Source organism: Chiloscyllium plagiosum, unplaced genomic scaffold (genome assembly GCF_037043375.1).
Source record: "Chiloscyllium plagiosum isolate Xiang-an unplaced genomic scaffold, Cpla_swu_hap1 HiC_scaffold_10, whole genome shotgun sequence".
NCBI lineage: Eukaryota > Metazoa > Chordata > Chondrichthyes > Orectolobiformes > Hemiscylliidae > Chiloscyllium > Chiloscyllium plagiosum.
The window spans coordinates 99,464,403-99,489,254 of NW_028270148.1; the positions used below are offsets into that span (position 1 = coordinate 99,464,403).

General features: G+C 39.2%; 1 protein-coding gene across 5 annotated transcripts; it reads left to right on the plus strand.

Moving 5' to 3' along the window:
• The first annotated feature begins 406 nt into the window (after positions 1-406).
• dcph1 (damage control phosphatase 1) lies at positions 407-22,708 on the plus strand. Of its 5 annotated transcripts, XM_087991580.1 has the most exons (6): positions 643-658; positions 5,059-5,145; positions 8,740-8,845; positions 13,302-13,543; positions 14,579-14,744; positions 20,104-22,708. In XM_087991580.1, exons 3-6 carry the CDS (start codon positions 8,816-8,818, stop codon positions 20,878-20,880), a joined length of 1,215 nt encoding a protein of 404 aa, XP_087847706.1. In that variant the 5' UTR covers positions 643-658; positions 5,059-5,145; positions 8,740-8,815; the 3' UTR covers positions 20,881-22,708. The 5 variants fall into 5 exon arrangements, with proteins under 5 accessions (XP_043552425.1, XP_043552426.1, XP_087847706.1 ...); XM_043696490.2 differs by lacking the exons at positions 643-658; positions 5,059-5,145 and adding an exon at positions 407-585; XM_043696491.2 differs by lacking the exon at positions 5,059-5,145 and having other exon boundaries at positions 455-658.
• The last annotated feature ends 2,144 nt before the right edge of the window (positions 22,709-24,852 follow it).

Consider the following 24,852-nt stretch of genomic DNA (forward strand, 5'->3'; position numbering starts at 1 on the left):
AATGGACCTCGGTTTCACTCGTGCTTTTGCCCAGCTCTCCCCTCAATTCGCGCACGCGCAATGTGCTTCGGTTTCAATCGCGCTTTTCCCAAGCCCTCCCGTCAATTCGCGCACGCGCAATGGGCTTCGGTTTCAATCGCGCTTTTCCCCAGCTTTGTATTAGTGGTGCTGGAAGAGCACAGCAGTTCAGGCAGCATCCAAGGAGCAGCGAAATCGACGTTTCGGGCATCAGGAATAAAGGCAGAGAGCCTGAAGCGTGGAGAGATAAGCTAGAGGAGGGTGGGGGTGGGGAGAAAGTAGCATAGAGTACAATAGGTGAGTGGGGGAGGGGATGAAGGTGATAGGTCAGGGAGGAGAGGGTGGAGTGGATAGGTCGAAAAGGAGCTAGGCAGGTCGGACAAGGCATGGGGACAGTGCTGAGCTGGAAGTTTGGAACCAGGGTGAGGTGGGGGAAGGGGAAGTGAGGAAACTGTTGAAGGCCCCCTCAATTGGCGCACGCGCAATGGGCCTCGGTTTCACCCGCGTCGCCTTGTGTGACGTCACTTCCCGCTGCTGGCCCCGTTCCCCTCGGTGGACGCCAGTGGGGTAAGATGGCAGCGCGGCCGAAGACGGTGTCGGGGGTGGATGTGCCGGACTCGCTCTCGGCGAAGTACACCGGGTCTGTAGTTCTTTTCCGAAAACAAATGCCAAAGAAAGGCTGAAGTGTACGCGTGACGCCGATCCTATCCCGTTCTCTGCCCCCCCCCCCCCCAGTCAGGTTCTTCAACACCATCAGAAAGCGAGTCGCGCTGCTCTTCTGATGGACGAGTATACTAATATCACACAGCACTATAATCTAAACCAGCACAGTTCATACAAAGAACGGAAAACAAAAACCTTCTCTGGAAGGTTCACAAATCCGGCCTCAACCCAGAGAGCTAGAGCTCGGCCGGCGCCTGTGCACCAGGCTTCAAGTGTCTGTGGGATTGAGGTTGCACAAGAAAGAGGCTTCAGTAGCATCTCAGCCCAAGTACAGGCTCTGTATGGTCTAAGAAATATCGCGAATGAAGGGGAAGAACGAGAGATCCTCGAGCGTGCTCGCACAGGCTGTTTCCTGTTTTTTTTTAATTTCGGAGGGAATAGTTTTTAAAAACAAAAACTCCTCGCCCAAAGCACCAAGAACCTATCAACAAGTGAGATTTTATTTTTAAAAAATTGCCCTGACAGAATTTGTTTCCTTTGATTGCTTAGGCTGGATCGCTTTATGAGAGAAAATGATGTGCTTTTGATGACCTCAGAATGCTCCAAGGATTTAAGAGGGGATTTAGGCTATTTGGCCATTCAAGCCTGTTTTACTGTTCAATAAGGTCATGACTGACCTGATTGTGTTTTCATCCCCAATTTTCTGTCTGCCTCCCCTAGAGTAGTTCTGGACTTCCTTGTCTTTAAAGAAAAATCCAGCGTTTACCTGAATAAATTTAATGACACAGCCTTCACAATTTTGAGGAAGAAAATTCCATAGACTAACAACCTTCTGATAGAGGAAAAAATAATTCTCATCAAAAGTGTTTTCCAGCTGCTTTATTCCTAGTAAGCAGTGTGGTAGTGAGTGCCGAACTGAGGGTATGATCCACTAAATCATGTAGTACAATCACTGAATATATAAGAATAATGAGGGGCATGGATTGGTGAATAATCAAGGTATTTTCACAGATTAGGGATGTGCAAAACTAGAAAAGCACAGGGAAAAGATTTAAAATGGACTTAAGTTTCAACTTATTCATGCAGAAGGGTGGTGTCTGTGTGTATGGAATGAGCTGCTGGAGGTGGTAGAGGTTCATACAGTTACAACATTTAGAAGGCATCTACATGTTTATACGAATAGGACGGATTTAGAGGGTTTTGGGCCAAATGCTGGCAAATGGGACTAGATTAATTTAGGACACTGGTTGGTATGGGTGAGTTGGGCCACAGGGTCTGTTTCTGTGCTGTACTTCTCTAGGACTCTAAAGATCCAGTGGTCCAAAACTGGTCATGTTTAGGTGCTGTCGGCTATCAGCAGCAGCAGAAATACATACATTTCATTTTTAGCTTCATAATGACTGATATATTCTTCACTCCTCTATCACAGTCAAGCCAGGTGACCAAGACTGATTCAAGTAGGAATAAAGACATGCACATGATCACATGTGGAGAGTAGTATCAGACATACCTGAAAATTATGTGCCAAACTGGTGATTTTATAATGTAAGATTATAGCATTTTAAGCAGTGGCAGTAAAATGCCACTTTTGGCTATGTAAGGAACAGACCAGTTTAAAAACTCTGCAGTTCTGTCACAACTAAATGTAAAAATGTTGACATCACAAGGAGGTTTATTGGCTTTACCATTCTCCATATTGACAATACAGCACAACTGAGTGCAAAAAGGAGATGAAGCATTTGGCAGGATGATCTTCCGTCAGGATTGTTGTGTGGATAATCCATCTCCGCTTGCACCTGTGCTGCCGCCCCCCCCCCAGTCACAACTACAAGTTACACCGACTGAACAATGTAGATACTTGTCCTCTCACAAGCAGGCAAATTCCATCAGGTAAATTTCCATCTCATCAGCAATATGGTTAAAGGATTCATCAGCAGAACATCACAGTTACAAACTGCTCGCTGGTGTTCAGTTTTTTTGGATTCCATCAGAACCACTCAGATCCAGGTTTCACTGTCTGGTTCACACTGTTTACCTCACAAAATATCAAGGCAGTATTTGATCAAATGTGGTAACATAAGGAAAATCCCTCAGTAGCTAGAAAGCAAAGTAGTTGTCATTGGAAGTCCACATCTAAGTCTCAGAACATTACTGCAGGAGTTGCTCAGGACAGCATCCTAGGCTCAGCTACTTTCAACTGCTTCAACATTGACCTTTCCCTTCATTGTAAGCTCAAGTGAGGCTACTTCCTAATCATTGCACAACACACAAAATCATTCCCAATTCTTCAGCCAATGAAATAGTCCAAACCTGTATTCACTAAAACCTTGGCAACATCCAAGATAGGGCTGATAGAAAGACAAGTAATAATATTGCACCAATGCTACTCAGTAAGAGAGCCAGACTACCTCCTCATGATGTTTAGAGGCATTAGTATTGTTGAGTGCATGAGAAAGCACCATCGCCTTGAAGCTTCAACCCATGTTGATTTGAATGTTTTGCTCTCCTTTCAGTGTCAGAGTATACCCTTGGATTAAATGAATTTCAGAATTACAGATACAGAGATGTTGGATCGGAAAATAAATTGTATGAAACAAAATAATCTTTAGGAAAACTAAATGTAGCATGAGAACTTCTTTTATTCAGTAAGATGATGTTTCATTACAGATTGTGTTACAGTAAGGTCATTAACTCAAATCCAAGGAGAGCTGACCACAAATTGATAACCAGAGCTTCAAAATAGATGAGGCCCCTCGGTAATCCAATTTGCCTACAAATGTGCTCTATGTCAAAAAAATCCTAAATGAAACTGCAGTATATTTTTCAATTTTTTGCAACTTACAATGGCCTGATCTTGAAAAAGTCAAAGACAGTTGTTGGGTGTTGAGTCGTACTCCTGCTTTTTGTTGGCCTTGGTAACCTGAGAGATCAGCTGCCTAATCTCTCCTGATTCATCGGTAGGGGCTTTGGTTGGTGCTGGGAAGGAAAGAATATTAGCTTGACCCTCCAGTGTTGTCAAGGTGCAAAAGACAGTTATCTGGATGATGATGATAATCTTAATTCCGTTAAAATAGTTTGACTTGTTTCTTGATATATACCTTAAAAATGCTGAGTGTCATTAAGACAGTTTTGCATGGCTGCTTTCTTGATATTTGTAAAGCAACATGGCTTCTTTTCCTTTCCTGTTCCAAGAAGAGGTAATGTTTTGGTGCTGTCCATATTGGAGACACATCATAGCAGCGACACATAACTTGCTGCAGTTTCTAGCACTTAATCTTTAAACATCAAAGAGCAATCTGGCTTTACCTGCGTTAAAATTATTCTTGGCACATACTTGTTCAGGCAGGAGTGAGACTATTTTGGAGCCAATCACCTGTCATTGTTGCCTAACTGCTCCACTCTTACTGCTTTTCCTGTGGAAGACAGTGCCGTGCCTTGCTTTGAACTGGTCGAGCCATTCATTGCTATATGTGGACTTGTTATAGCCCAGTCTCTTGTTTGGCGAGATTCATTTTTCTTGCTGGATTGTGCTGGAGATGGGAATGTTTCCTGCCTGAGCTGTCTTGAACCACATTATCAGAACATATTCATCGTTGCAATAGACAGCCATTTCTCATTCTCCCTTTCTGGAGAGAATGTCCACTTGTCAAGTTGCTCCAAGATGTCTGCCTTCTGTTTCAGAGTGGTTGACAAGCTCAGTGCTTGAATCTTCCACTTAGCAAGATCAGTTTATAATTTTGCGTCACGTAATTCCACTTGCTTTATCTACTTCATTTTCTCTTTGCTAACACTTTAAACTTTCTCATAGGTCTAGCCAAATTTGCAGGCTTTGGAATGTCCTTTCACATAGAGGTCTTCATTTTAAATGATGGCTTGCCCAGAGCTGCATGAGGTCACACTCCAGTCTGGCCTAACTTCACTCTGGTTGGTTAGCATGGTGAGATATCAAGCTTGTCTAATCCGAAATGACCAGTTCAGAATTTTGTCTTTTCGCTGACATCATTCTATTGGCTTTGCTATTCTTCTTTAGGGAATGGCTGATGACTTCAATAGATCCAAACTTTTGGGTTGTCTGATTTGACTCATCATGATTTAACTGTAAGATATCTTGAATGCTGCTCCAGTTAATGGGGAATGCCATTCCAGGAAGATTGCAAACTGCTTAGGTGGATACAGTGGAACTTCAACAATGTTTACATTTCTAAAACTGCTCAGTTGAGGTATCATTAATTTTATATTTGAAGTTTGTAGGAGCTTCACACCATGCTTCTTCTGATCTTGAAATGCTCCAAGCCATTGTTTTTGTGGATTTTGTTCCTTTTTATACACCAATTAGAGCATTTTATAATGCAGTGCTACTTGATGGTATTCACACAGAGATGTTAGATATTGCATTAGCCTACAATGGGATTTGAAACTTATCCACTGACATCAGTATCGGCTCAGACACTGCCTTCATCATAGGTAAGTATCACCATACCTAATTATTTCAACTGATATGCGTTTATTTATTAAAGTCAAAGGTTAATGATTGACATTTAGGAATATACAATAGTTAATTTTGTAACTTGTGATCCCCACCTTTGTGACTGTTATTTCTTTCCATTCTCATGTCTTGGCCAAACTCAACATGATTCTGTTTTGTACCACGTGATTCCTGGGCTAGGAGGTCAGGTTGTAGATCGATGAGAATGTATTTTTGAGATTCCTTCTCAGATAACCCAGACACCCTTGAAATAGAAGCTACTGTATAATGCTAATGCTGATATTAGCTCTGAAATTATTAAAATCAAATTGCATTTTTTGAGAGCATATTAAAATTGCAAACACGGCGTTGCTGCCAACTTTTAAAGTAACTTTCTCCTTTAAAGTAATGCGAGGAAATGACTAAAGGAAGGGAAACAATTATTTTCAAAGGAGAACAGATCTGAAGGTTAAATTCTTGAAAAATGTTTATCATTAAGGGCAGTAGTGCTGACCTGGCTTACTGCATTTAGTTACTGAGAAAATGGATGACCTTTCAACTACTATCCTCTCTGGGGTTATGTTCCCACACTGTTGATCCAACCATCTGTCTTCAGCAAAATGGAGTTTAGTCAGCACTATGTGTTTTCTCATTTTTCTACATTGGCCATTTTACAAATGCAGATGTTTATTGGCAACCCTGTCCCAAATCTGTACTTTGAATAATTAGTCTTTTAGTGTGGATATAAAGAGGACAAAAATAAAAATCCTGCAAAATTTTATCAATCTCATCTTGAAAACTTAAAACCATTTCAGAAATACATTGCCATCACTTTCCAAACAAAAATCAGAGGCATCTAGGCAATATTCTCCAACCATTGACTGTATCAAACTTTACTCTAAATTTTAAGTAATCTTTCACTCTTGGAATTTTTACATGTGTTGTTGGTGTTGCCTTGAAAGTTCAAAAAGTGTAAGGTTTGGAAACCCATGATTTCACAAGGGTTCTTTTGCTCTGAGAAGTACTAATGAAACTTGCATTTTGGCTTCTGAATTAAAATCTTTTTCTTAGGTTTATGTGTAGCTATTGTGTCAATTTAGTACCACTTACTGGAAAGTATATTCAACATGAGAGAAAAAGCTCCAACAAATGCATGGACTACTTGTATTTATGTCATGCTCAAAAATAGGAAGATGTCCCAAAGCACAGAAATGTTACAAATTAAATTTTAAAACCCAACCACATGAAGTGATACAAAGTCAGATGACTTGGTTAAAGAGTTACATTTTGGATGTAGTTTTGCTCGCTGAACTGGAAGGTTCATTTCCAGACGTTTTGTCACCCTACTAGGTAACATCTTCAGTGGGCCTCAGGCGAAGCACTGCTGATTTTCGCTTTTCAAAAAATCTTAAAGGAAATGGTGATACAGAAATCAAGAGAGAGAATTATACAGTTTAAGATCTTATCTGAAAGCATAGACACTAATACTGCAGCAATTGAAATTAGGGATGTTCAAGAGACCAGAATTGGAGAGTATATGTCTTGGAGGCTTGCGTGGCTTTAGGATATTACATAGACAGGGAAGGGAAAAGTCAAGGAGGAACTTCAAATTAAGAATGAGAATTTTAATATCCAGATGTTTGTCAGTAAGACTCAGTATAAGTCAATGAGTATAATGGTAATGAGTAAGTTAGGACAGGGGTATCACAAATTTGGTTGACTTCAAGTTTCTGGAACATAGAAAATGGGAAGCCAGCTAAGAGTGTTTGGAATCATCAAGTCTAGAGGTAGCCACCAAAGATAACAAAATGTTTAAACTAATTAGCTCCATTTGATTTTGTTTCTTAAGTGAATTATTTGATGAGATTTTATCTTTGTTAAAGTTAGAAGTGTCTTTGTAATGAATTTCAGCTAGAGTATAGTAATGTTCTTGTAGGCACACAAAGATCTTGCAGTATCAGTGAAACAATTGAACAAATTGGGTGGCACTGCTGCCTCACTCTGTCAGGGTTCAAGTTCAATTCCAGCCTTTGCTGTAGGAAGGATGTTATTAAATTAGAAACGGTACAGAAGAAAAATTACAAGGATGTTGCTGGGACTGGAGGGTTTGAGAGTTGTAAGAATAGGATGGAACTTTTGACCCTGGAGGCTGAGACATGACCTTATAGAGATTTATAAAATCATGAGGGACTTGGAGAAGATGACTAGCTAAGGTCTTTTTCTAAGGGGAGAGGGGTCCAAATCTAGAGGGTGTAGGTTTAAGGTTAAAAGGGAAAGATTTAAAGGGAGCTGAGGGACAATTTTCTTTCGCATAGATGGTGGTGCGTTTATAGAATGAGCTGCCAGAGGAAGTCATAAAGGCTGGTAAAACATTTAAAAGACGTTTGGATAGGTACATGAATAGGAAAGGTTTAGAGAGATATGGCCCAAATGAAGGCAAATAGGACTAGTTAAGTTTGGGATACCTGGTTTGCTTGTATGTGTTGGAATGAAGAGTCTGTTTCCATGCTGCATGACTCTATGACTATTTGTATCAAGTTTGCACATTCTCCCCATGTCAGCATGGGTTTCTGCCAGGTGCTCTGATCTCCTCCCACAGTCCAAAGATGTGTAAGTTAGGTGGATTGGCCATTTCACTCCATTCTGCTCTAATTATGTTTTCAGGGAATCATTTCTGCAATGTGCTTAGGCTGTGGCCCCGGAATTCAGATGAATGCAGAACATTAATAACATGGGATAAGTAATTGTGTATCTACAATTGTTGAAAGAAAGAATTGCACTTATGTAGGGCTTCTGACTCCACCTTAGCATCTCAAAGTGTCTTATAGTAGGTAAAGTGATTTTTGAAGCCAATTTGTAAACAGCAAGGCCCTGCAAAAGACAAAATGAAAATTACCAGATAATATGTTTTAATCATGCTGGTTGATCAGGTTTCCCTTGCTCATCAAATAATGTAAGGGGTTCTTTTACTTCCACAAGAGAGGGTAGATCGTAGAAGGTAGGTCAATGTTTAATCTGAAAGATTACTTTGCTTCACATGTCTACTGCACCATTTTTCACACCAGTCATCTCATGGCTATTCGGAGTAGGTTCTCTATTATTGCTGAATTTGAGGCTGTTTAGTGAAGTTGGTTAAATTTATTTTACAAAAGGTGCCCACATTCAGCAGGCAGAGAAAATTTCATACCTGTCAGGGTTGAACTTGAATGCTGGTTCCAGTGGTTTGTGTAATTTTATACAGTATATAGTAAGTAGAAATCTACAATATCAAATTTGTTCCATGGTTTCATTTTTGCTACCCTTGCCAACCTTAACTTGAACATTGTAAGTGTTCTCTGCTGAACAGAAGCCTGGTTCAATTGGAACAAAATAGAATATTGATTTTATGCCATATTTGTGCTTTCCTGTTAGTTCAAGGTTTCTCCTGAAATGCCAAAAAGTAATATTTTAATTATTTAGGTGATCAGCCATTTATGTTAAAATTGTCCAAAGGAGTCCTCTGTGACCCTGACATTGTACTGAAAAATCTGTACTAACCTCTTGCATCCCGTAGCCATATAATCCCACTGATGTACAATATTTTTCTGTTGTAGATCATTTGCGTACATAACAGTTAGAGACAGACTGCCACGGATACTCACCAAGGCTGTTGATTCAGTACATCGACACATGGATAGTTTTTTTAAGGAACATGGACAGGTGAGTGGAGATTGACAATTATAAAATTGGAGATGTAAGTTTACTAACTTGTTCAAAAATGATGTTGGAGAGAGTGCATAAGAGTTTTAATAGAAATGTACATGGTGCAGACACAGTGAGCCGAATGACTTCCTATTGAGCTGTATGATTATATGATGACTTTTGAAATTAGAATGTTTTCAGATAATGAGTTTTGAGAAGATTTGTGGCTCAGGTTGAGGTTCCACATGTAGGTTTGCTCGCTGAGCTGGAGGTTCATTTCCAGACATTTCACAACCCTACCAGGCAACATCTTCAGTGGGCCTCAGGCAAAGCAGTGTACATGATTCCTGCTTTCTATTTATATGTTTGGGTTTCTTTGGGTTGGTGATGTTATTTCCTGTGGTGATGTCATTTCCTGTTCTATTTATCAGGGGGTGGTAGATGGGGTCTAAGTCGATATGTTTGTTGATAGAGTTCCGGTTGGAATGCCATGCTTCTAGGAATTCTCGTGTGTGTGTGTGTGTGTGTGTGTCTCTGTTTGGCTTGTCATGTATCCTGGTGGCTAGTTAGGCCTCTGGACAAACAGGCAGAAAACTAGCCACCAGGATACATGAACACCAACTAGCCACAAAACGACATGACCGTCTGTCACTAGTATCCTTACATACAGATAAGGAAGGAAACCACTTCGACTGGGACCACATGTCCATCTTAGGACAAGCCAAACAAAGACACGCATGAGAATTCCTAGAAGCATGGCATTCCAACCGGAATTCTGTCAACAAATGCATCGAGTTAGACTCCATCTACCACCACCTGAGGAAAAGGACAGAAAATGACATCACTGCAGGAAATAACATCACCAACCCAAACATATAAATAGAAAGCAGGAATCATGTATACTGCTTCGCCTGAGGCCCACTGAAGATGTTACCTAGTAGGGTGATGAAATGCTTTGAAATAAACCTCCCAGCTCAGCGAGCAAACCTACCTCCAGTTTTCAGATAAGCTTGGTAAATGTTGTTAAGTTTTGAGAGTGGGAATTAGTAATGCAGCTAACATGAATCAGTAAAACAGATGTAAACTTCAGTATTAAAATATTAAAGGGAGATATAGTTCTCAGCATTGTAAGACTAGAGGATTATTTTATTTCTGATCAGTAACTTTTAATTTGCTACTGTATCTGCTTGATTCTCTTTTGTTAAATTTGTCCTGCGAAGACTTGCATCAAAGATTTAGGTAGACTGGCGTTCTATTGTTTGGAAATCAGTTGGCGAGGGCTGGCTTCCCATACCCAACACGATTCTACAAATATCAAATTAAGAATACATAGTTTAAATGGCAGGCTACTTTCAGGCTAATTGAGCTTCCTCTGTATAATGTTTTGATTTTGTGATGAACCTGTCGTGAGGTAGGAGACAAAGTAAGAATACACAGTTCTTATTCTTTCTAGTGGAATGTGACAAGATGCACAATGATGATCTGAAGTGCCTTAATAGTTCAATATACTAGTGAGTTTTGAGAAGATTCTTAGCTCAGGTTGAGGTTCTGGATATAAGTGCTCACTGAGCTGGAAAGTTTGTTTTCAGTGGTTTTGTCACCATACTAGGTAACATCATTAGTGAGCCTCCGGTGAAGCATTGGTGTTAGTGACCCGTTTTCTATTTAGGTGTTTAGGTTTCCTTGGGTCAGTGACATCATTTCCTGTGGTGATGTCGTTTCTCTACATAGAGATGAGGAAGGACACCATTTTGACTGGGATAACACATCCATCCTAGGACAAGCCAAACAAAGACACACATGAGAATTCTTAGAAGCATGGCATTCCAACTGGAACTCTATCAATAAACACATTGATTTGAACCCCATTTGCCACCTCCTGACAAGACAAACAGGAAATGACATTTGCCCAAATGGGCAAAAAAGCTGTGCCTTTCTAAGGAAGTTCCTGAGTGGAATCTCTTCTTGGAGTTGTTGATCTCCTTTTGCAGAATCACAGGGGTAATCTGAGTGTGTTGCCAACCCTCAGAAAATCTGGCCCACTGACTTTATTTCAAGAGGGCTAGAATTCAAAGATGAGCAAGTGATGCTTCAATTACATAGACCCATGGTCAAGTTGCATCTGGAACATGGCAGTCAATTTTGAACATCTAACCTCAGAAAAGACATAATGGCCTTGAAAGTGGTATGATGCAAATTCACCAGAGTAAACACACAAAAATGTAAGAATATCCATCTCACTCAGCATTGAATATATTCAATGATCCAGCCTCATTGCTCTCTGGGGAGAGAATCGCACAGACTAATATAGAGTAAGAAATTTTCCTTATTTGTCTTAAATGGGAGACCCCTAAGTTTTAAATTGTGTGTCCAAGTTCTAGACTCCCCCACAAGAGAGACATCTTCTCAGGATCCACCCTATGAATCCCCTCAGGACCTTACAAGTTCCGATAAGATCACCTCTTATTCTAATATATTTTGGTGAGTATAGGCCTGATCTGCATAACCTTTGCTTCATTTCTCCCTTCATTCCCAGTTGAGTGAATCTTCTTTCAATTGTTTCTAATGCAACTATATCTTTTCTTAAGGAAGTAGACCAAAACTGTGCACACTTATGGACAGCATGGAAAAGGGTTAAGTATAAGGCCGCAAACTTTTTAAAGTAAAAGGCAGAAGGTTTAGTGGGATTTCAGGAAACATTTTTCACCCAGATGGTGGTGGAGGGTCTGGAATGCTCTACCTGGGAGAGTAGTTGAGCAGGAGGAGGGGCAGAGGGGAGTGGGGGGGTACTTTAAAAAAAACTTGGATGAATGCTTGAAGTGTCATAACATTGAAGGCTTTGGTAGTGGCAAGTGTGGTAAGTGGAACTGGTGTAGATAGTATAGACTTTTGGCAGTACAGACTTGATGGGCCGAAGGGCCATCTGTATGTTTCTATGACTCTGTACTCCAGATTCAGTTGCATTAAAGCCCTTATAACTGTGGCAACACTTCCCTCCTTTCATACCTGATTTCCCTTTGCAAACAGGCCAATGTTCTATTTGCCTTCTGAACTTGATCGCATGCTATCTCTTAATGATTCTGTAATAGGTACCTAGATTCCACTGCAATGCAGCATTATGTAGTCTCTTTCCATTTTAGGACTATTCTGCCTTTTTGTTCTTCCTATCGAAGTGGACAACTTCATGTTTTCTCACATACTCTATTCACCAAATCTTTATCCTATAATACCAAACTTGATACCAAGTGTAAAATGTTAAATTCAGTTAATCGGTTGCATAAACCTACTTTGTCTGGAATTTATCAAGTTCAGTGGTGAACTTACAAGGTTTTTTGAAATTATTAGGGGATTAGATAGAGTCAACATAAACAAAATATTTCCTGTATTGCAGGAATCTCAAAAAAGGTTATTGTTTCAAACTTTTGGCTCTGCCATCTGGGGATAAAATGAGGTGCATTTTTTGTATACACAGGGTAGTGAAAATATAGAACTTGATTGTCCAAAATATTGCATATACTTGGTCAATTGAAATTGTAAAGACTGAAATTAATAGAGTTTTGTTAGGTTAATAGTGTAAGGAGAGAATGAAGGTAAATGCTCTTGTGATGTTGATATACCGCCCTCTAATAGTAGAATGGATTTGAGATCCTAATGTTATGTTTATGAATGTTAGCCAACATATTCTGCAGTTCATCAAATAGGTCCATGGGACCTTTTAAATCTGTCTGACTAAGCATACAGGCTGTTAATGTTGGTTCATCGATTACAAAGCCCCTCAGTACAGTGCTAAAGGGTCAGCCTACATTTGTTTTTCCTCAACTGTTGAAGTGGTGCTTGAACTTTCTAACTTTTAAGAGTGTTAGCGTGGAATCAAACTAATATTCTCAATAGATTAAAGAGATTTAGGTACAGATGTCTCTTTCCAGTCCTCTAATATAAAAAAAATCTCTGATCATAGGAGTAGACCGTTTGGCCTCTGGAATTACTCTGCCATGCAATAAAATTGTGGCTATCTGATTATGGCCTTGACTCCACTTTCCTGCCTGCTTCAGAGTTTTCAACTCCCTGTGCAATCAATAAAACAGAGCAATTAAATAAAATAATAAATGAGCAATAATGTAGCATTTAAAAATATAATTAGTTAGCTTAGCAAAGTGGAGCAAGGAGGCCATGGAGATTAGATTGGGATGCTTATTGATCAAAATTAACAGAGACAGTATATCAGTTTCCTACATTACCTTGTGATTCAATTGTAATGCATTATCTAAAGCAATAATACCTAGATACTGTTGTAAGTTATCAGCTCATTTGTGTGTCAAATCATCAGGTTTTGTGAGAAATGGGAAAGATACGTACAAATTATTTTAAAGTATTAAAATTGCTTATCAGAATGTTAGATTTGTGTCTTGTGATATGTTAATTTGTGATAATTTTGTCTTAAATGTACCTAAGATGATGCTGTGTATTTTTCTAGGAAGGAGTTGAGGCTGAAAAGAGAGCTATCTATCTCTTGGCTAAGTTACGAAATGAGGTGCAAACGGACAAGCCAGCACTACCACTTACAGATGGATTACCTGATGTTGACTTGTGGAATGAATACCTGGAACAGCAACAAGCCAGACTGGATAAAGATGAACACCCCAGCTGGTTTAAATCACCCTGGTTGTACATGGAGTGTTATATGTACCGTAGGATTCAAGAATCACTACAACTCAAGTGAGTGAAGTGATATGTTAAAAGGACATTTAAACAACAGTGAATGGAAGTTGCATTTGAAGTATAGAAATTGCATTTTTATGATGTCTTTACAGTATACCTTTATATATTTATCAGTTTGTTCTGCTCTTTTAAAAATTTGCATATCTAAACCTGAAGCTCCTCCAGACATTTTACCATTCCGAATGTGGACTTTGCTCCTAAATATTTCTCTTAACCAGATGTGGGCGGCACGGTTGCACAGTGGTTAGCACTGCTGCCTCACAGCGCCAGAGACCCGGGTTCAATTCCCGCCTCAGGCGACTGACTGTGTGGAGTTTGCACGTTCTCCCCGTGTCTGCATGGGTTTCCTCCGGGTGCTCCGGTTTCCTCCCACAGTCCAAAGATGTGCAGGTCAGGTGAATTGGCCATGCTAAATTGCCCGTAGTGTTCGGTAAGGGGTAAATGTAGGGGTATGGGTGGGTTGCGCTTCGGCGGGTCGGTGTGGACTTGTTGGGCCGAAGGGCCTGTTTTCACACTGTAATGTAATCTAATCTAATTAGAGTTTTGTGCTATTTGTAAATTCTGAAATCGTGATCCCTTGTTTCCTTGCCTGAAGATAGAATAAATTGTCATACAAAAGCATTATTTTATATGTATGTAAGTTAGCTTGCTGAGCTGGAAGGTTTGTTTTCAGATGTTTCATCATCATAACTAGGTAACATCATCAGTGAGAGTCTCTGGTGATGCTACCTAGTCATAGTGACGAAGCGTCTGAAAACAAACCTTCTAGCTCAGTGAGCTAACTTACATACATATCATTAGCCTGAGCCACATATCTTCTCAAAAACTGCTAGCATTATTTTATCTCATTGTGAAGCACCTGAAAAGTTTTTCAATGTTAACATGTATGTAAATAACTGTAAGCTTTTATTTTTGTCTGAACAATTGTACAAGAGATCAACTAGAATCGGTGAGGTTAATTAGCAAGAAAGGTATGAACTTCAGACTGTAAAATCTATAACTTAATTTAATTTTATATTTTGTGCGTTGCAGTCCTCCCATGTGTGATTTTGATGTATTTAATGAAGCAAAGACCCAAAGTTTCGTCGGGTCACAGCAAGCTATCATTGCTCTCTGCACCTACTTTCTGGAAATTACTAAGAAAATAGAAGGTTTTAAGGATACTCAACTCAAAGCTGAGCTTCTTCTACTCATGCAGGTAGGTCTTAAATAAGTAAATGGTGTATTAATTTGTATTTGTGCAGTTACTATTAATATTGATTGTACCTGTGCAGAAGTCCCAATATCAAGTTGTACAATATAATAATTTACTCATGATTCACTTGGGACTGTAACCTTGGTTATGATATTCGGTATCACATAAAAAACTGTTCTGTGTAGCTTGTTAAAGAAAGAAGTTTAAGCATTTCCTTGCTTTCATTTGGTGTCCAATGGGTGGCTTCAAAAATCTGTCCAATGTTAGCTTCTGAGTTTTGTTTTAATACAGGTTAATCTAAACAAAACCGCACTAACAGCAAGCCTGTAGAACAATGTAAATGTCACAAATAGGAATGAAAAACAGCTGTACCTTCTGAGGTAACGTTTGAAGGGTAGGGATTATATTAGTGTTTCAGTATAAAATTGTTATTGTAGATCAAAAGGAGCAACCAACAGAATCTGTGATCTCTGTAGTTAGTTACTTCACTAGAATTCTTTAAGGAGTTAAAAAGCAGGATAGATAAAGGGGAAGCAGTAATGTAATATAGCTAAATTTTCAGAAGATATTTAGTAAGGTACTGCAGCTTAGGCTATTGAATAAGATAAGAGCACATGGTTGAGCAGGGGGTGGGTAACCTCACAATTTTCAAAACATACTTGGATGAATGCTTGAAGTGTCTTAACATTGAAGGCTATGGTAGTTGGAAGTGTGGTAAGTGGAACTGGTGTAGATAGTTCAGACTTGTGGCAGTACAGACTTGATAGGCCGAAGAGCCATCTTATGATTCTATGACTCTGTACTCCAGATGCAGTTGCATTAAAGCCCTGTATAACTGTGGCAACACTTCTTTCATACCTGATTTCCCTTTGCAAACAGGCCAATGTTCTATTTGCCTTCTGAACTTGGACTACTCACATGCTACCTCTTAACGATTCTGTAATAGGTACCTAGATTCCACTGCAATGCAGCATTATGTATTTTCTTTCCATTTTAGGACTATTCTGCCTTTTTGTTCTAGTATATTAGCATGGATAGAAGATTAGTTAATGAATAGAAGACAGAGTTGGAATAAGGGGGCATTTTCACTATGGCAACCTATAACAAGTGGAATGCCACAGGAATCAGGTCTCAATTTATTTACATTATAAGTTAATGATTTAGGTGAGGAAAGTGAATATATTGTAGCCATGTTTGGGAATGACACAAATATAGGTGGGAAGACAAGTTGTGAGGATGGCACAAAGAGTCAACAGAGGAATGCAAAGAGGTTAAGTGAGTGGGCAAGAAATTGGCAGATGGAATTCAATGTGAGAAAATGTGAGGTTATGCACTTTGGCAGCAAGAATAGAGGAAGTGAATATTGTTTAAACTCAGAAAGGCTGAAGAAAGCTATAAAACAAGAGGGGTTTGGAGGCCCTCATCCATGAATCACAAAAAGCTAGCTTCCAACTACGTTGTGTAACAGGGAAGGCAAATGGCATGTTGGCCTTTATTTCAAAGTGAATGGAGTATACAAGTAGGTTTTATTAAAGCTATACACGGCACTAGTCAAACCACAGTTTAAATACACTGAACAGTTTTGTGTCCCTTATCCAAAGAAAGATATACTGGCTTTGGAGGTAGTCCGGAGATGGTTTATAGGCTGATACCAGGTGTAGAGGGATTGACTTAGGAAGAAAGGTTGAGTAGGTTGAGCCTGTACTCATTGGAATTTAGAAGAATGATTTATTCGAACATACAAGATTTTTAGGGGTCTCAACAGGGTAGATACAGAAAGGTTGTTTCCCCTTCTGGGAGAGTCTAGGACTAGAGAGCATAATCTCAGAATAAGCAGTCACACATTTAAGATAGAGATGAGGAGGAATTTCTTCTTTCTGAGGAGATCTGTGGAGTTCTTTACTGCAGAGGGCTGTCGAGGCTGAGCCATTAGTATATTCAAAGATGCGATAGACAGATTTTAATCCGAGCGAGTTTTGAGAAGAGTTTAGCTCAGGTTGAGGTTCTGGTTGTAGGTTTGCTTGCTGAGCTGGAAGGTTTGTTTTCAGACGTTTTGTCACCATTCTAGGTACATATTAGATTAGATTCCCTACAGTGCAGAAACAGGCCCTTCGGCCCAACAAGTCCACACCGACCCTCCGAACAGTAACCCACCCAGACCCATTCACCTACTCCCTACTAATGCACCTATCACTATGCGCAATTTAGCATGGCCAATTCACCTGACCTGCACATCTTTGGACTGTGGTATGAAACCGGAGCACCCGGAGAAACCCACGCAGACTGTGCAAACTCAACGCAGACAGTCGCCCGAGGTTGGAATCAAACCCAGGGCCCTGGCGTTGCAAGGCAACAGTGCTAACTACTGAGCCACTGTGCTGCCCCAGTGTTACCTAGTATAGTGACGAAACATTTGAAAACAAACCTTCCAGCTCAGTGAGCAAACCTACATCCAGATTTTAATCTGTAAATAGAAATGAGGGATATAGGGAAAAGAAAGGAAATGGAATTGGGTTTTATCAGATCAGCCGTGATCTTATTGAATTGCAGAGAAATGATGGACTGAATGATTACTTCTGCTCCTATGACTTCTAATTTCAATCAACTTGTTGACTATGACTCTTACTTGAATCTGTCCTTACTTTTGAGCTCACAGTATTTGTCAAGACTGCTATAAGCAGATCAAAAAACTAAAAATTATCAGCAGTGCAGAAAAGGATGGAATGTGCTAACTTGCATCAAATAAAATACTTAAAATTATAAAAAAATTCTAGCTTCTAGGTTGTTTAAAATGGAGAAGTTATTTATGCACAGCACGAACAATTATTTTGTTTTGTAATTTGGAGAGCTACATGGAAACTTAAAAAAAAATGCTTTACTCTGACTTCCATTCAAAATCAATAACTTGTGTATCTATTTTCTAAAAAGAAGCTGAATGAATAGCACACTATTACAAATAGGATTCAAGTTTTGTTAACAAAATAATTAAATGCCCTGAGGAACTTTGACTTTACGACCTGGTATCAGTGCATTTAGTACAGCCTTGATGTTTAACTCGATATTCCCGTTGATTTATGTGTATCTCAAGTTGCTGATACAATTGGAATTTGGCTGAAAAAATTCAAATTGAGAAACTGCTAAATTATCAAAAACAAAACCCAGAACTACTGATTTACTTGAGTTTCTATTTGGTATTATGTGATACACCAGCTACATATTAGTCATACTTCTAGGGAATGCTTTGATTCTTGTATCAAGGAGCGATGTTATCTGTAGGGGCAGGGGCAAGGTTTTAACCAAAATCGAACTGCATTGGAATTTTTTTTCAAAAAGTATTGAGTGGGTGGGATCTCTGTTTGTAGTTCTAACAGTTTAGATGTCAATATTCACGTATATCTGAGGTGTGGGCATGGCAGTAATGCTGCATTGTTAAAAATATACTTTAACCATTTCTTACTGCAATGTTCAAAAGGTTGCAGATTTTGTTACATTCTGTCAACTACTTTTGTTAAAAAAAAGGACTGTTTGTTGAAGGTTTTAAATCACGCTCAGGACAGTTTGAAAGAAATACCAATGTATAGGGAAGCCAATACTCTGAGAGGTGATTACTCATTCATAGACTCTGGACTCTTGATTGGTGAGGTGTTTTCATAGAAAATGAAGCAGTTAGACGATGACTAAAGGTTAACTGCCAAGTTTTCGTTAAATTTTAAACCAGAAACTCAACTGGACTCACCACATAAACACAGTGGATTCAAGAGAAGGTCAAAGGCTAGACATACTGCGATGAGTAACTCACCTCCTGGTTTCTCAGTGCCTGTCCACTATCTACAAGGTACAGATCAGTATTGGATGGAATACTCCCCATTTTCCTGGATGGGTGCAGCGCCAACAACACTCAAGAAGCTTGACACCATCCAAGATAAAGCAGCCCGCTTGATTGGCACTACATCCACTCCCTCTACAATTGATGCTCACTAACAGCAGTGTGACCTGCTTAAAAGATGCACTGCCAAAATTCGCCAAAAGACCCTCAAACAGCACCTTTCAAACCTATGACCACTTCCAGCTCAAAGGACAAGGGCAGCAGACACATGGGAACACCACTACCTTCATGTTCCCTTCCAAGCCACTCATCATACTGATGTGGAAATGTGTTGCCGTTCGTTCAGTGTCACTGGGTCAAAGCCCTGGAATTCCCTCCCTAATAGCATTGTGGTTCAACCCAGAGCTGGTGAACTGCAGCAGTTCAAGAGGGCCGCTCACCACCACTTTTCCAAGGGCAACCAGGTGCAGGGAATAAGTACTGATCAGCCAGCGATGCCCACATCTCACAAATGAATATTAAGAAATAAAACAGGCTGATTCACTGATTGTTGATGGCATTACCCTGAGAAATTAACCAGAGGGTGTCACCTAATTTTGTTGAATTGAATCAGGCACAATTCTAAATTGACTGTCAATGTATTTTTTGCACACTCTGGACTACATTTGCTCCAGCATTCTATTGTGGAATCATAACTAATTTGAGTTTTGCAAGCCAAACGGATTGGGTATGGTCAGTTGCACAGCCAAGTTGACAGGTGGTTTGCTATCATCTGCCGGTCTTTGGAACATACAGCCTACAAAACTAGCATCATGCTGGCACTGAAACTAAATTACCACATTACACATTTGTACAATAGACAGAACACCTTTTTGCTTGACAGCACCATCTTGTTAGTGACGAATAGCACGTCATAGTAGTAGTGCAAAATAGCTAAGTTCGCCTCTTGCTCAAATCAGGAAGCTACATATTGATAAACCAGGCTCTGTTCTTTGTGGGCAGAAAGAGCATGTACACACATAACACCTGTTTCATCTCATCAAAACAGATGACAGTTATTCAATGGTTAATTTCTGAGGTTGTTACCTCTTCAAATCAATGACTATCTCCTGGTTTAAAATTTAAACAAGGTTTGGCAGTTAACTGTCAGTCATCATCTAACTGCTTCATTCTCCATGAAAACACCTCACCAGAGTCCAGAGTGAAATGTTGTTTTCCTTTTGTACTGGTATTTCTCATGGTAAGTGCAAGATGAAAAGCTTCTGCAAAATGTATCTTCTTTTATCAATACATACATTCTCTGCAACCAAATGACTGCTCACTTTTGTTAAACTGCACAATATTAAATCGAGAATTACTTCAAACTGAATGTCTTTCTTGATTAGTTTCTAATTGTTTAATCTGGGCAGGGCGAAGCCATTTCTTATTGTGGGAAATAAGGTTTCTGGATTCAGTCTTGACACTATCAACATTTTAATTTCTTCTATTGTGAGAAGATAATCTTAATTGCTTATTCAATGTTTTTGGTAAATCTAGGTTGCACTGTGGGGAAACAAATGTGACCTTTCTATTTCTGCTGGCCAGGACAACTCTCAGATGTTCAATCCTTTAGCCACTCTGGAATCTTTGAAGCCTTTCATCCTGGTAGATGATTTTGAATGTATTTGGGAACTCCTCATTAATAATAAGAAAAATAAAACATCAGAAACAACGTGCACCCGCATAGATATTGTCCTTGACAATTCTGGATTTGAGCTGGTAACTGATTTGGTACTGGCAGATTTTCTCATAACCTCTCAACTGGCTGACGTGATTCACTTTCATGGCAAAAGCATACCTTGGTTTGTTTCTGATGCGACCAAGAAAGATTTTGATTGGACGTTAAAGAAGATGAAGGAAGCCAATCACATGCAGATGTCCACGTGTGGTATGATGTGGGAAAAGAATGTGAAGCAAGGAATTTGGATTTATCATGATCACCTTTTCTGGACCGGCCCTCATGAGTTTTGTGACATGTCTGTTGTTGCGCATGATTTATATATTGAATTACAGAAATCAAATCTGATCTTTTTTAAAGGAGACCTGAACTATAGGAAACTAACTGGAGACAGAAAATGGAACTATACGGTTTCTTTTGACACAGCCTTGCGTGGCTTTCAACCCGCAGCACTTTGTAGCTTAAGAACACTGAAAGCTGATATTCAGGTTGGCTTAAAACCAGGGCAAGGTGAGCAACTGGACGTCTCTGATTCTGAATGGATGACCAGCGGACGCTATGGTGTCATTCAGTTCAGTGGTGCTTATCAAAAATGATACTTACAAATCTACCTGTATGGTGTATCAGCCAGTCTGGCTGATCATGGGGCTGCTCTGTAACAGTTAGCATGCTTCTTTATTGTTTACAGAATACATACTGATCTTAAAGCAAGTTATGGTTTAAGATATTTATTTAAATTTTTTGAGGGAAAGTTTTTCGGAATGTTCTTTTAAAAATCTATGAGAACATTAATCTCACAGAAAACAAACTGTCTTGATGTGAAATACTCCCCTAATGTTAAATTATAAAATTAACAATGTCAGTTCATTCTTGATTAAAATGTTGCTAGTATTGACTTACCATATGCTGATTCCAGTTCATACAGTGTTTTTGAACTCTTATCAGATTCAGTAACAAAGAAACAAGCAAGAATTTAAGTGAAATATATACAGGTTTTCTTCTGTGTAAACTGCTAAATAACTGAGAAAGATGTATCACCATTCATACCAGTCTTAACATTGAATGTTTAGATTAAAGAATGGATGTTGTATCTGACTATGGGTTGTTTTAACCTTTTTGGCCTTCCAGTGAACTGATGATCTCTTTTACACTCTTCACTATGTTCAATGGAAAGTCAAAGTAAAACAGGCAAAATGTGTAAAATGGGTCCCTGATCAAGTTACTTACTGGATGAGTACGGTTAAAATTATTCTTAGTCACACACTGCTTATAGTAAGTTAGACGTTTGAGAATCATTTGGATTATTGATCATGTATTAAATTTATTGGGATGCTTATTTAAATGAAACAGTAGCTTAACCATCATTATAAAAATTGCTTTTGATCAAATTGTTCCGACATGTTATGCTCACCTTCATGGCAGATGGGACTTGAACCCAAACCTGCTGGCCCAAGGTAAGGACTCTAGCTTTTGGATTTAGATTCCACTACTTGCCATGATGGGATTTGAACACCTGATACCAGAGCCTTAGTCTGGGCCTATAAATTGCTAGTCCAACAGCATTGCCACTGACTTCATTTCTCCAAAATTATTTTTAATTGACCTGTTTTGACATATAATGACAGGCATGCAAAGCGGGTAGAATTTGAACCTGGACTTTCTTACACAGAGGTACAGATACTAGTACTGAATAAAAAGAACCCACAGCAAATTCACTGAAGCAGTTGATCACTTGATAATGTATGATGCATGCTATTGCAGATTTGTCATACATCTAATCTACGCAACTAGCTAAGGATGGAATTACTTCTGTTCTTACCCCCTTAACGTTGCAGTATGATGTAAATTGCTGATTTTTAAAATAAACTTTGGCAAGTTCATTAATCTTCTTATCTACTTAAAAAAACTATTAAGATAATACACATTAAAAAAACTCTAGTCCTGGAAGAATTCTCAAAATAAACCAAAAACAGGCTGCTCCATCTTAAAATACCTTTTTTTCACACATAGGTTTGCCGCTGTTACATTAGCCCTATACTTATCACCTATTCTTTTCCCTGTGCATGGATTCTTTCATCTGCGCACTTGTGCATCTGCTCAAGGAGTTTGGATATTGTGACTGTTAAATTATTCAAAATGACTTTCAATTCTTCACTGATAAAAGGGTAAAAGGGTTTCATGCTTAGTCTAGACAGCTTTCAACCCCATAAAACTGTACCTACAAGCTTGATCTTCCTTGTATGCTGTATGCCCTGATCAAACAAGCTTGTATTTTTGCTTCGTAATGTATTCTAAAGAAAATTCCATCACCTCTTGAGATTTAGCCATCGTTCATATGTTTAAAGTATGCTGTTTATTTCCAAAGTAAAGATTTTATTGTTATTTGTGTGCTATCATCCTTGAATTATAACTTTAAAGCACGCAGATCTTAATTTGTAAATTGTATTCATTCATTATTTCTCTCAGTCTTTCAGTACATCCAATGTTTTGTTCACTGCTGTCATTGAACATGATTCTTAAATCACTGGCTATCCTTTTGGTGCATTAGACAGATTATTGATCCGGATTTCAGATGTTGCAGTCAGCGGCAATGACTGCACTGCTATTGACCTCAGATGTTTGCCCATAACCTTTCTCTAGTGTGGAATTCCCCTTTCCTGACATGGCTTTAAATCTGATGAACCGTTCCCTGAAATCCAGTTTCCCTGTTTATTCACTCTCTGTACCCCTCTCTTTTTAGAGCCCTTTGTCTTTCTGTTTTGCCCCTCGGGTGAATGGTTAACTTTATTCCTCCTTTTATTTTCTTGCCCACTCGTGACCTGGCCATATCACTTTGCAACCTCTGTCTATATATTGTCAAGCCCCCAGATAGTTGGAGTTAATATCAGAGGGGGTTTTTGATTTGTTAAGTGAAGAGATTACAAGTGAATCTGCAACAAAGCACTAAACACTCAAAACCAACTCCACAGGGCAAGATATGACATTTGTATGCTTGACGCCAGACTACTGAAGTAACTATTCTATACTGAATTCTGCCCGGAAGACAACGGAGAAGATTTGGGAAGATTTGAGAACATGCATCCCCACCAACTCGTGGATTCCCTGGCTTATGACAGAACAAAACCAATTTATTTAGGAAGACACCAAAAAATTGTCAATGATATGCAGAAATGATGTTGAAGTGTTGGAGAAAGCACACAAACCTCCAATCAACTCATCTACCTGACCCTTCAAGCATCATCTGCCCTAAATATAGCACAATTTGCAGATTGTGCTTTGGATTTATCTCTTCAAACCAGAGTAGAAGGAAATATTCTCAGTCATGAGAAAGAATGCTCTAAAAAGAGCAAGAATGGGCAAAACTCCAGCAGACAGATTTTAATGTGGAAAAGTGTGAGGTCATCCACTTTGGAACTAAAAGATAATGTTTAAATGTTGTCTAGGCAGAAACAGCGGAAGTCCAAAGAATCGTGAGGATACTCTCTGGGAGTGCAGAATAAATTAACCAGAATGAAATCTGAACCTTAGTAGGTTAGGAGGTGATTTGATTGAAATTTTAACGTTTTGAGGGGAACTGATTGAGTAGATAGAGAAACTATTTCTGTTGATTAGAAAGTCAAAATCTTGGGGGAGTAAACTAAAGGTTCGAGCCAGACCTTTTAGGATTATATTAGGATTCCCTTCTACATACACACTAGTGTTAGTAGTCATAGTAGTTTGGAACTGTGCAACCTTTGGCAGTTGAGGCCATGTCAGTTGTTGATTTTAGTTCTAAGATTAATAGATTTTTGTTAACCAAGATATCAAGAAACATAGTACAAAAACCTATGGATTGAGTTAGATCCCTGGTCAGTCTTAATCTAACTGAATGGCAGAACAGGCCCACATCTTCCCTTATATCTCTATGTTCCCAGCTGACAAAGTAATATACACGGTAGCCAGCAGACTGGAGTGAATTATTTCTTTTTACCCATTGTGTAACTGAACATGGTCTGCTTCATAGCAACCACGCACATTAATATGGCATGTTAGCATGTCAGCTTAAACATTCCTCAGGCATGAGCAACACAGACACTGAAACGTTCCCTGTACTTTGTTTAATCAAATAAGGAATGGCTGGGGTGGGGTGGAAAAATTCCTTCTACATTCTCTTTTGGCTGCTTCTATCATTCTGAGTCCACTGATCCATCTCTGTCATTAAAGATAGGAATAAAAGTGTAGTTCTCATGATCTCTTGAGCTTTTCCACTTTTAGCGAGTTTTGAGAAGATTTGTAGCTCAGATTGAGGTTCTCGATGTAGGTTTGCTCACTGAGCTGGAAGGTTCGTTTTCAGACATTTCGTCACCATACTAGGTAACATCTTCATTGAGCCTCTGACTGAAGTAATGGTGGTATAGCCCGCTTTCTATTTATATATTTGAGTTGCCTAGGGTTGGTGATGTCATTTCCTGTGGTGATGTTATTTCCTGTTCTTTTTCTCAGTAAATGATGTCACCACAGGAAATGACATCACCAACTCTGGGAAACTCAAATATATAAATAGAAAGCGGGCTACACCACCAGTGCTT

Coding starts and splice junctions, on each gene's coding strand:
- dcph1 (XM_043696490.2), top strand. CDS start 503: ATGGGCCTCGGTTTCACCCGCGTCGCCTTGTGTGACGTCACTTCCCGC. Junction 8,846..13,301: donor TTTTTAAGGAACATGGACAG/GTGAGTGGAGAT, acceptor GTATTTTTCTAG/GAAGGAGTTGAGGCTGAAAA. Junction 13,544..14,578: donor CAAGAATCACTACAACTCAA/GTGAGTGAAGTG, acceptor TGTGCGTTGCAG/TCCTCCCATGTGTGATTTTG.